We start from the raw sequence: 13590 nt of genomic DNA on the forward strand, positions 1-13590 counted from the left end.
ATATATAAATAACTCTGCTCCTTATAATATGATTCCTATGATTCCTTAAATGTTGGCATATTTTGGTAGAAAGGGTGATGCAGTTTATTTCACCAATACATTTTATCATTTAACTTTGTTTAAGTGGATTAAACATAGACAATATTTTTGAAAGAGAGAAAGATAGTCAGAAGGAAATAAAGGGAAAAAAAAGAATATATATATATATATATATATATATATATATATATATATATAATATTCCTATATTAAAGGAATGGCCCTTAGACCTCATAAAAAAAAAGTACACAGTCGGAAGCCATTAGTATTGCATTACAAATTGGGAAGTGTTGCAATAATCTAAAGCCAAATAATAAAAGAGATTTAACTTGTCTGTTTTCAAACTGCTATTATGTTACCATGTCACCATGTATGCTATGTATAATGCATTGGGTTCCAATAATATACTAGGATTTGACACTGAATAGACTTAATGCACTAGCACCATTGTCCCCTTGGGATATCATAGCACATTTCTAGCATCATTGTGGTGGCACAAACATTCTGTCTGGGTGGTATCTTGGCTGAGTGAAGAATAATTGGTACTATGAGAAAATGGCTGCAGAACCAAAGTTAAAATTCAGAGGCAACAGGATCCCCAGGCAAACTGCAGGGACAAACAAAGCATATCTGTCAGCAGCTGGCATCTCACAGCAGATTCTGTGCCAAGTAATGGAAGATCTCTTTACAGGCAGTCAAAAAAGAACAACAAAAATTAGTATATTTGAGTTTGGAGAAATTGCTACAAGTGACATACAGAACTGCAGAAGGAGGCAGATAAACAGTCAGACAGGAAATAAAAGTAAGCAGAATAGCTTAGACATAGTTTGGCTGCCATTCAAGCTATATTTGAAAATTCAATAAATACACTAAAAATGAAAACAGCAGACAAGACGTTGGGAACTAATTATCTTTTCTTCCATATGTCACACAGCAAGATAAAACAATAAACCTACTCACTGAGATGCTGCACAGAAATCCACAGTGATCTCAAAGGGATTAAACAAACAGTAAATAAAAAAAATATATATTTAAACTACAAAAAGTTCACAGATCCACCCTCTCTCTAGCTAACAAATTGTTTGCAAAAGGTTATTTTTTTCCCCATTCAGATAAATAGTACACTGATGTCCAAGAATAATTAGAGAACTGTTAGTATTGGGGGCAGTGATTTAAAATAAAATGTTTGAGCTGCAAAATGTGTGCAGACTGTGAGTTTACTAGATTTCATATACTCAAATTTAATTTAAAACACACACAAACACACAAAACTGCAATTTGTTGCTTGATACTTGCTCCATTAGAAAGAAACTAAATGAAGTTGGTTTTGGTGAATGTTAAAAACAATTCTATCACATAACAAGGATATGACAGAGTTGCTGTTTTTTACTGAAATAATGAATTGCATTTATGTATCAAAATCAGTTCAATTTTACTTGTGGTTTAACCTATTGAGGAAGATTTAAAAGTAATATAATAATTGTATGTTAGAAAATAGTCTCACTGTCTTCTAAATTTCATTATTTTCAGATTGTGATTAAAGAGAAGATAAGTGTGCACTTAAAAAAAAAATCCAATTTACTTCAATAATCAAATGTGCTTTGTTCTATTGGTATCCTTTGTTGAAGAGTAAACCTAGGTAGGCTAAAATTAGTTTAAAGGTATAAGAAACCCAAAAATTTTCTTTTGTGATTCTGACAGAGCCTAAAATTTAAAAAAACAAAGTTTCCAGTTTACTTATTATCAAATTTGCTTGGTTCCAATGGTAGGTGTCAGGGGCACTAAATGGCAGGAAATGTCTAGTGCTCTTGCAAATGGATAACATTCTTACAAAACTGCTGAATTATAGTGCTTGGGACACATGCACGCTCCTGAGCTTATATCCCTGCTTTTCAACAAAAGATACCAAGATAAGAAAGAAAATTGTATAGCAGAAGTAAATTAGAAGTTGCTTAAAACTGCATGATCTACCTGAATCATGGGAGAAGGAAAATGGGGTTTCATGTCCCTTTAAAAGAGTGCACATGCAAGAAAATAAGTAAATGGGAGAACAAAGGACTATATGGAGTAGCTGATGATATGGCCGGGGGAACGGTCATTTTCATTCAACCAGTTACAAGATAAAATTGACCCACTGCATTCGTTTCTATATCTCCAAGTAACTTCAGCCATATCCAAGCACTACCCTCACTACACTCCTTAACGGTTTACAGCTTTAGAACGTATTTGTAGCACTGATAGGAGAAACAAACAATCTCTCAGATATATCTAGCCATTCAACAAGCTAAACACGATACTGAACCACCACTAGTGAGAAAAAGACATTGGCAGGGTATATCTGAAGGACGAATGGGATCTCATCTTTTATAATTCAAACAAGGGACTAATTGGTGCGGACTTTAAGGAAAACTGCATAAAAACTACATTTAGATGGTATCTAACTCCCATACATTTTTTTTACCCAGGATCTAATAAAAACTGCTATACAGGATGTAACAGATCTGGTCTCAGCTTTTCACCCCTCTAAGTAAATTTCTATCGGAGCATATAAACTTGACGACATCCCAAGCCTTGCTGAATGAATATATAAAGCCATATAATACAGCTATAAATAAGTTTATCAGAATCACTTGCACAGCCACTAGAATTAGTATTGCTAGACACAGGAAGATGGGAGTCCCTACATGGTCTGAAATATTGGAGAAAATCCATAAAACATATGCTATGTTAGAACATGCATCTTGGATCCAAGGCAATACCACTCCCTTCCACTAAATATGGTTTATTTGGATTATGAGGGGGCAAGCACTAGATGAGATCTAATACTATCTCCCGCAAATACAAGAGGCACAGGTTGGAAATGGAGCTGAATTAATTGTGTCATTTCTTAGTTAGCAATACTCATGATACTTCTTAGCGAGATTCATTTGATACCCCAATTACCTAATATAAAATCCTGAAAGTTTTGCAGATGTCCACATATGAAACAAGCCTATATTCCTGTTCTTAATTTCATCATTGAAATGTTTTTATTTATTTTTTTATTTTATGGTCATGCTGTGTTTTTCCATGTAACAAAATGGTTTTTTTTTCCTGTTTGAGAAGTAATATATAATAATACAGAACAATATCTTGAAGAGAATCTATTTTCCTGACATACCAAAAGACATTGGGTTTGATCAGAGACGTTGTTGGGTCAATATGTAACTCTCATCCCTCAGACTGCTGAAACGTAGACACCCTCTGAGTTCAGTTTTTCATATCTCATAAAACGATCAGCTGTAACATCACCAGAGGTGTTGTAATTTCTTTGTAAGACAAATGATTGTGAGATGTTGCATATAATCTATTGTTTATTGTTTTAAAACTGTTGTGTTATCTGTGAGATGTTGCATATAATCTATTGTTTATTGTTTTAAAACTGTTGTGTTATCTGTGAGATGTTGCATATAATCTATTGTTTATTGTTTTAAAACTGTTGTGTTATCTGTGAGATGTTGCATATAATCTATTGTTTATTGTTTTAAAACTGTTGTGTTATCTGTGAGATGTTGCATATAATCTATTGTTTATTGTTTTAAAACTGTTGTGTTATCTGTGAGATGATAATAAAAAACATTTCAACTAAAAAAATTCACGTCTGTAGCACTCAATGGCACCTGTGTTTGCAACTATGCATTGCATTGCTATAAACATTGTTGCAAACACTGCTGTCAGATGTCTAGAAACAAGTGCAGCTCCTGACCTCACCTAGGATTACTCTTTAAAAAAAGATGCCAAGAGTACTAAGCAAATTTCATAACAAAAGTAAATTCATAAGTTGTTTATAATTTCATGTTCTATCCTATCCATTTAAGTTAAATTTTGAATTTACTGTCCCTTTAAACAATTGCCATCTTTTTGGGAAAAATATGTTACAGTAATTAGCTTCATTATATAAAACCATCCATAAACTTAAGTTTTTAAGCTGAAATAGAACTTTTAATTCTATTTATTTTATGTTAAACAAAAGAAAAACTGAGATCAGCTAAAAATACCAATTTTATTAGTAAGCTAAATAATAATAAAACTAATAATAATAATATATATATACAGTATATATATATATATATATATATATATATATATATATATACAATATATATATATAAAACCATCCCAAATAATGGCCAAATTGCACTCAAAATCAATTGAAAAATAAATTTCTTAGTTACAAAGTGACATCCAAATATAACATACACACAAGAAATGACCATCAGCAGATGCAAAATGTTACTGGTAAAAAAACACAGAAGCATGAGAAGGTACAGGAAAATATAGTCCGGCACTAAGCAAATTACACAGTTCACTTCATCCCAAAATCAGCTGGATATGTGCTCAAATATCTTCCTGAGTTCAAGGTTCGATAGTAACGGTAGTGTCCTGAAGGTAATTAAGGCAGTTCATTAAGATACTGGAGGATGGTGTCAGAATAAAGTGAGTAGCAGGAGAAACATACCTGGAGCTCACTATAGATAGCAAAACCGAAGTGCAGATTTCTGTGGGGAAAACGGCTCATCGCAACTGAAGCCTGAGCGGCAGAGTGAATTACACCTCCCACCTAAGCTACACACCTCTTTACTGTACCAGACACTACCAAAACCGCACCAATATAACCTCCTACTAGGAGTCCAAACACACAATTAGAATGAGAAACCTCCTTGTAGAAATTAGAACATAGCATAGAGGTCAAGAAGGGAGCTTGTCACATATCCACACAATAAGGGGTGTGTGCCATAAAAACTAAAACTTAAAAAGTAATAAAAAAAAAAGTTTGATAGCTGCTAAAATAGCTTACAAGTTGCATGTTCTGGCGCATTTCGGCCATTGTATGACCTTAATCATAGACAAAGGAGTTAAAGACATAGTTAAGCATGTTCTCCTGGGCAAGTCCTGACCAATGCAAACAACAGTAAATATATTACCTCATATTATTACTGTTTGCCTTTAAAGGGACATGAGACAGCAACATTTTCTTTCATAATTTAGGTAGAACATACAATTTTAAACATTGAAAAACAAACAAAAGCACTACTGGTTTGTAACTGAACACATGGGTGAGCCAATTACAATTGGTGTATATATGCAGCCAACAATTAGCAGCTAGAACCTAGGTTCTTTGCTTCTCCTTAGCGTACCTAAATAAACCTTTCAGCCAAGGATAACACGAGAAGGAAGCAAATTATAGAATAGAAGTAAATTGGAATGTTGTTTAAAATGGTATGCTCTGTCTAAATCATGAATGTCTTATTTTGACTTTACTGTCCCTTTAAGCATGCCTTGCCTCTTTAAATTATACTTTACCTTTTAATTTCAGTATTGTAAGGCTATTTATTTTATGACAGGTGGTACAACTTCACGTTATTTTGTGCTTGCTCCTAGCGATAGCTGTCTGTCTGGCACAAACATGACATGATATAGGAAGTGACTGAGGTTAGAGGTCATCTTGTTGACTGTACCGCCTGCTGCAGAATATAATTTAAAAAAAAATTCTGCTGGCTTGTAGGCCACCAATTGAGAATTACTGCAGTATTTTTCAACTCCAGTCCTTAAAGGGACATGAAACCCCAAATGTTTCTTTCATGATTCAGATAGAGAATTCAATTTTAAACAACATTTTAATTTACTTCTATTGTTTAATTTGCTTCATTCTTTAGATATCTTTTTTGAAGAAGTAGCAATGCACATGGGTGAGCCAATCACACGAGGCATCTATGTGCAGCCACCAATCAGCAGCTACTAAGCCTATTTATATTTGCTTTACAACAAAGGATATCAGGAGAATAAAACAAATAAGATAATAGAAGTAAATTGGAAAGTTGTTTAACCTTTTAAAGCTGTTATGCCGTTCTATTCCGTCATAATTAGACTGGGCTTTAAACCCGTTATGACGGAATAGAACGTCATAGCTAACGGCTGTCCTGAAGCCTTCTGTGCTGTCAGGACTTGATCGCGGTCTTGGGGGCATTCCTAGGGTTGTAGGGACGCCCCCCTAGACGTGATCCAATAATTGAAATCTTGCGATCGTGTGCACGATAGCGTGGTTTCAATTTGTCTACATCGGAACAGTTGTTCCGATGTAGGCACTTTAGCCCTGACACAAAAGGGTTAAAAATGCATGCGCTTTCTAATTCATGAAAGAAAACACTTGGGTTTCATGTCCATTTAAGGCATACAAATGGGCCAGATTTTCAGTATATCTGAACAAGTGTGCAGGGGCAGTAATCAGCTGATGGGTAAGAGCAGGTTAGTAACCAAGGTTACTGGTTAGTTGATTATTTCACTTGTGCTCTAGTAGATCATGAAAATCTGGCCAGTTCATTGTACAATAAGTTAATTGTATTAAAAAATACTTCACCCTTTCTCTCTCACTAAACCTTTACTAGGGATTTCTCCTGATGCCTCTTGTTAACATAGCTTTTTTATTTTTGCAGTATTGAAATTTTCAGTATAGGTTGTGGTTTCAAATAAAGATAATGGAGCTATTTGTAAATTATATAATACACTCTTCAGGTAAAATACAACATTGCAAACACATTTGAAGTGAATGTCAATTTTCATGTGAAAATGCCCGGTTTTTAAAAACATATTAAAAACAGGGGCACTTTTATTCATGAAAATTGACATTGCACCGTATTTTAAAAATACTTACCTTTTTCTTCTGAAACTCCGGATTGCCGTTCTGAAACGATGCCACCACCTGCTTCTTCCTGGTCAACTTACCCAGCAATGACGAAACCGGCTTCCTCCAATCACGGCGTTGCCTCAGGCAATGATTCCCCCGGGGGAAGCCGTGATTGGAGGATGCCGGAAACGCCATTGCTGACGTATGAAGAGGCTTGTGACGGGCTGGTGAAAAGGTAAGTATTTTAAAAAAATGGGTGAAATGTAAACTTTCATGAATGAAAGTGCCCCTGTTTTTAATAGTATTTTTAAAAACTGGGCACTAATTCTTGAAAGTTTACCTTCACTTTAAGGAGGGAACATTTTACGGTACAAGGTCCCTTTAACATGGGTAAAAGAGACTAAAAAATATGCATAAAACTTAGCAGGAATTACTGGTTACAATTAGCTGTTATGTGCAAATATCTAACCAATTACATTTTAATGAATAGTACATATGGAGGCAGAGGAATGCACTAGAGGTAGCAGTGATTTTTGTAAACACGTTCGACTGAGCTGAAACAAAATTAGTGCGCGTTGGGTTTGCACAGGTGGAGACCTAGCATAAAGTGTAAGAGTTTAAAAAAAAAGTGCACCAAATGCAACATAAATACATTCAAATAAAGTGTTAAACTCATATACAAAACGAAATTATTAATATAGGGTTAAAAGGTATTTGGTATTTGACAAGGTGTTTAAATTGAAAAGGGTTATATTGTATGTATGTATAGATAGATAGATAGATAGATAGATAGATAGATAGATAGATTTTACAATCCAATGTTCTTCACATAGTAGAAAATGTATTTTTGAATATATATAGGTATATATTTATATGTATATATGTATACAGGGAGTGCAGAATTATTAGGCAAATGAGTATTTTGACCACATCATCCTCTTTATGCATGTTGTCTTACTCCAAGCTGTATAGACTCGAAAGCCTACTACCAATTAAGCATATTAGGTGATGTGCATCTCTGTAATGAGAAGGGGTGTGGTCTAATGACATCAACACCCTATATCAGGTGTGCATAATTATTAGGCAACTTCCTTTCCTTTGGCAAAATGGGTCAAAAGAAGGACTTGACAGGCTCAGAAAAGTCAAAAATAGTGAGATATCTTGCAGAGGGATGCAGCACTCTTAAAATTGCAAAGCTTCTGAAGCGTGATCATCGAACAATCAAGCGTTTCATTCAAAATAGTCAACAGGGTCGCAAGAAGCGTGTGGAAAAACCAAGGCGCAAAATAACTGCCCATGAACTGAGAAAAGTCAAGCGTGCAGCTGCCAAGATGCCACTTGCCACCAGTTTGGCCATATTTCAGAGCTGCAACATCACTGGAGTGCCCAAAAGCACAAGGTGTGCAATACTCAGAGACATGGCCAAGGTAAGAAAGGCTGAAAGACGACCACCACTGAACAAGACACGCAAGCTGAAACGTCAAGACTGGGCCAAGAAATATCTCAAGACTGATTTTTCTAAGGTTTTATGGACTGATGAAATGAGAGTGAGTCTTGATGGGCCAGATGGATGGGCCTGTGGCTGGATTGGTAAAGGGCAGAGAGCTCCAGTCCGACTCAGACGCCAGCAAGGTGGAGGTGGAGTACTGGTTTGGGCTGGTATCATCAAAGATGAGCTTGTGGGGCCTTTTCGGGTTGAGGATGGAGTCAAGCTCAACTCCCAGTCCTACTGCCAGTTTCTGGAAGACACCTTCTTCAAGCAGTGGTACAGGAAGAAGTCTGCATCCTTCAAGAAAAACATGATTTTCATGCAGGACAATGCTCCATCACACGCGTCCAAGTACTCCACAGTGTGGCTGGCAAGAAAGGGTATAAAAGAAGAAAATCTAATGACATGGCCTCCTTGTTCACCTGATCTGAACCCCATTGAGAACCTGTGGTCCATCATCAAATGTGAGATTTACAAGGAGGGAAAACAGTACACCTCTCTGAACAGTGTCTGGGAAGCTGTGGTTGCTGCTGCACGCAATGTTGATGGTGAACAGATCAAAACACTGACAGAATCCATGGATGGCAGGCTTTTGAGTGTCCTTGCAAAGAAAGGTGGCTATATTGGTCACTGATTTGTTTTTGTTTTGTTTTTGAATGTCAGAAATGTATATTTGTGAATGTTGAGATGTTATATTGGTTTCACTGGTAAAAATAAATAATTGAAATGGGTATATATTTGTTTTTTGTTAAGTTGCCTAATAATTATGCACAGTAATAGTCACCTGCACACACAGATATCCCCCTAAAATAGCTAAAACTAAAAACAAACTAAAAACTACTTCCAAAAATATTCAGCTTTGATATTAATGAGTTTTTTGGGTTCATTGAGAACATGGTTGTTGTTCAATAATAAAATTAATCCTCAAAAATACAACTTGCCTAATAATTCTGCACTCCCTGTATATATATTCATATAGATATATAGGTACAGAAATATATTTTACAAAAAATAATCATATATATAGAAATATACATTTAAAAATAAAAACAACATTTTCTTCTATGTGAAGAACATTGTAATGTAAAATATGAATAACTGACAGGTAGGTCTACTGCGGTGTCTGGTTAGTGTGCCAGTGGTAAGTCTTAGGTTTTTTTATTGGCATGCTCCATTAAAATATATGGGGAGAAGAAGTATACGCGGTCACGATATCTGAAGTCCTGAAGTTATTGTGCATTGGGTTTTGCTAATGTGTAAACAATTTACTTTCAACTTGTTATACACGCCCTAACCTGCCTGCATGAAAAGTTTACTGCACCATTTGCAATCTAGCCCTTCTCTTTTTATGTATGTTTACCGATATATCTAATGTCACTGCTTACTGTCAGATGTGTAGGAATTACCAAAGTGGTCCTGAATTCTATAAACACTTTGCATGTTTTTTTAGCATTCAACACAAAGTTTCAATTTGTTTGAAATTGTTATTTTTAATCTGATTTGTTTTAAATTTAATCTGAATAACAAAACTAATGGGTAACTTCTGGTAAAATAAATCTCAAAAATACTTTTTTGTGCAAAAAATACTGCAGGTGATTGTCACAACCAATTAGAATACAACTTGTCTGGAAATGCCCCTGGAAAAATGTTTTCCTGTTCACCTGAGATATACGGCACCTGAGATATACAGTTGTCTAATCACCTGTCAACTTTCCAAGAAACAAATGTCAGTTACTAAACTGTCTTACTTTAGCAGGTGCTAACTCCTTACAGGTCACTAGAGCCAATGCGTTTCATTTAAGTATCTGTCACCCTCAGGGTGCTCTCTGAATATTTAAAAAAATAAGGAAGTGGGTTTTTTTTAATGTCTTAAATCAAATCAATAAATTAGATAAAATAATTTTCTTTGTGTGGCTTGATATTCTAAAGCAGAGCTTGACAAATATATATAAAAAAGAAATAGTAGATATATATTTTTGGAATTCATATGATCATGCTTGCAGCAGCAAATGTTTAACCCCTTGACTAACCCTTACCTTCATGGGCCCAGTCTGAATCACCAGGAAACAGTACTCTGCCCCTGCCAGCACTGTAAGCGGTTAGATGAAGGGAAAAGGATGAGAGCGTTGATGCTGGCTGCCATGTAAAAGACGCTTCGCTGTGCCAGGGCAGGTTTTTAAGGGGATAAGTGTGACTATGGTTCTCACAACTCTTCCATGCCAATAGGCAGGGTCAGGGCATTCCATTGGGAGTTTTAGTATTTGTTTAGCCCTAAAAGGAGCAAGAGGGCTAGTGCTCCCTCGGGAAACTCATATGCCACAAGAGAATAAGAGTGTCCTGCATCAGATGCCCTGGACAGGTCACAGCAGGTGATAGGCAGTTACATACGCTGCTCTTGATTGGCACATTAACCATGTCCTCCTCCTGAGTGACTTACTTTAACTATGTGTTTAATCACTTTGAGAGGATTCAATTATTATTAAAATGTATTAGTAAAATGCCATCAAATTATGTAGCGTTGTATACACTAGTATTTGTTATTGGGATGCATTTTTAAAATAATAATTGAATGCTCTAATTCACTGGTTTTCAAACCAGTCCTTAAGCCTCCCCAACAGGCCAGGTTTTCAGGATTACCTTGGATGAGAGCTGGTAGAATAACATATTTACTAATCAGCTGATTATTTCACCTGTTCTCTAGTTCCGATATCCTCAAAATATGGCCTGTTAGGGAGGCCTGAGAGCAGGTTTGAAAATCAATGCTCTAATTTAAAGCATTTTATTATTAAATGTCCCTTTATATACCAATTGTACCAGGGCTCGACAAACCCAGGAGCCTGGGAGCCACTGGCTCCTAGAATTTTACCCCTGGCTCCTAACTTTTTGGGTTATTCTCCATATATCTATATACAAATCCAACTGTCTGACACCTAAAAATATTCCTGGCTCCTAAATATTCTTACTGGCTCCTAATTTTGAACATATTTGTCAAGCACTGATGTACTATCTAGAGATAATTAACATGTATAGTGGCACAAAAGAATAATCACTGTTTGCATATAGCAACAAAGCAAACTGCCTCTAATATGGAAAGTGACAATTGCCTAAATGATATTTATGGAAAATAAAACACCAGTACATTATACAAGATTGTATGCCCCCCCCCCCCTTTTAAAGCATAAACATATACATACATTGTCATTTCTAAGTTCTCTAGACTAAATAATTCTTGAGATATAAATCCAAAGAGTCATATGCTAACTCATGGCAATCTGTGTTTATTTAGAGCTAAATTAATATAAGTGATATCCAAAATTATCCACCCAGTGGTAACAATGATAATAAGTATTTAGTATATTTCTTCAAAACAATGTGCCACATAAATATTTCTAAAAGAACATTTTGCAGTAAATATGCAATATGGCTAAGAAAGTAATGTACAAACCTAAACTCATATATGACTAACTCCCACTTTCTTTTGAAGACATTTTATTTTGTACCCTTTTGTTTGATGAAAAAAATAATTTAAGTATTAGGGCCATGTAATAGGAAATAGACATAAACTTCACTTGGTGAATTTTACCTGCCCTCAGGGTTTATTTTGTCATATTTAATACTGTTACAGCAAAGGGAAAAATATTATGGCCAACGATCATTTTAAAATGATTAGGATTACTTGGCCTCTTACTTTATATGACAGGAACCCAATGTTTTACTTTAAAATATCCACAAAATCAACTTTTCAGACTTGCACAACAGTGAAACCAAAAAAGAAGAAGAAACCAACAGTAAATTATTAAATAACACTTTTTTTTAACTATTTCAGGAGGGGAAAATAAACATTTTGTGATGAACAACTCAACTGTGTAAGTGACCTATGCAAAAAAAGCTTGAGAAAATAAAAAGATTATTAGAGACCAACCTGAACTACAGTGCTAAAGTCGAGGTTCATTTTAATTGCAATAGATTTCTTTTTTTCTTGAAGATTATATTAAAACTTAATTGTTAACAACTAATAACACTTCTTCTACAACATAGGATGTCATCTCAGGAAGGGTTTTGCTATATGGACTATTATGATGTATATAATATAACTATGTCTTAGAGTGTTGACAAAATAGTGACAAACCTTTAAGCAATGAGGACTGTGACAGCTCCCCATGATCCTCAGGGAAAGATTCCAGCAACCTCTTGAAGAGCCGCCCTAGGTCTGAGTAACTCCTGTGTAAGTACAGAATGTTTCTGTCTGACCACTCGGTCCTGATCTCAAAAAACTCTTCTTCGTCCCCTCTCCGGTTGATGATAAGTCTCCTGATCCCGTTCACCCAGCAGTCCTTCACAAACATATTCACCAGGGAGGTGCCCTCAAACACAGCCGATGCCATCCTCAGTCCCTGGCACCCACATCCCAAACAGAGGGGCAGGGACTACTCTAAGCTAAGTGTGACCCCCTCTTTTTTTAACAAGAGACTTGTATACAAGGCATGAGTGTAAATACCCAGATGTGGCCAACTTGGAGGATTCCAAAGTAGAGCACACTGTTCCTAAAAGCCTGGCACAGCTCCAGCGCTTATCAGATGGCAACTAGATCTGTGCACATTAAACAAACACACATATCGATTGCATTGTGATTAGTGCTGTCACCAGTGCAAGGGCAGCACCGAGCTACCCTGTAACTTTCACTTCTTCTTAGCAGGTAAATCACCCCAGCACATCTAATCTAATTGATATCGTGATCTGCATGATTTTATTTAATCAATTCAAACACAATTTTCTAAAGTAAATAATCCTGGTGCAAAAAAAAAAAACTTTTCTTACAGTGGTTGATAGCCAACCAGAAACTTTCCATCAATGTTTGTATCCATTACCATAAAAAGTCATGCTGGTAGGTGAGCTGCATTGGAGCAAGATGCTGCTGACAGGATGAGAGTTGATGCAGGCTGAGCTACGTGTCCGCTTAACTTGTTGTTTCCCAGTCCCTGGCTCTTGCATCTGGATGTCTTGTGTTACTGAAAGTATTGTACCTCCTCCCTCTCTCCCACATGCTGCTTACTGCAGTGCTCTGACAGGAAGAAGGAGGCAGGGGCTCCCACTATAACTTCAGTGCTGTGTATCCGCTCAGAGGGGCAGGCTCCACAATGTGAGGAATGCTGATCACTCCACACTGAGGTCAGACTCCCCTCTCAGGGCTGTCACATGCCTGGCTGCAGCTTCTGCTGCTGGAGAGTCTGGGATCCTGAGCAACGCCCCCAGCACCCTCCCTAAACACACAGACTCCTCTCTGTGTGACCATTAGGGTATCGCCCTTCCTCTATCAATACTCACTTGATGGTCTTGACCAGGAAAGAAAATAGAACTTTAGAACTTTGTGTTGTTGCTTAAATTTAATACAACAATT

General features: G+C 36.2%; 1 protein-coding gene across 2 annotated transcripts in view; it reads right to left on the reverse strand.

The window, feature by feature from the left end:
- The window catches only part of PXDC1 (PX domain containing 1), a 196184-nt gene extending 182834 nt beyond the window's left edge, over positions 1-13350 (reverse strand). Inside the window, exon 1 of one of the 2 annotated variants that reach the window (XM_053714683.1) lies at positions 13061-13350. In XM_053714683.1, the coding sequence (XP_053570658.1) occupies positions 13061-13184 (124 nt within the window). In that variant the 5' untranslated portion in view covers positions 13185-13350. Of the gene's footprint in view, positions 1-12321 lie in introns of both variants that reach the window. The other variant, XM_053714682.1, reaches the window with a different exon arrangement.
- Between the last annotated feature and the right edge of the window lie 240 nt (positions 13351-13590).

The sequence above is a fragment of the Bombina bombina genome, chromosome 5 (assembly GCF_027579735.1).
Source record: "Bombina bombina isolate aBomBom1 chromosome 5, aBomBom1.pri, whole genome shotgun sequence".
Classification (NCBI taxonomy): Eukaryota; Metazoa; Chordata; class Amphibia; order Anura; family Bombinatoridae; genus Bombina; species Bombina bombina.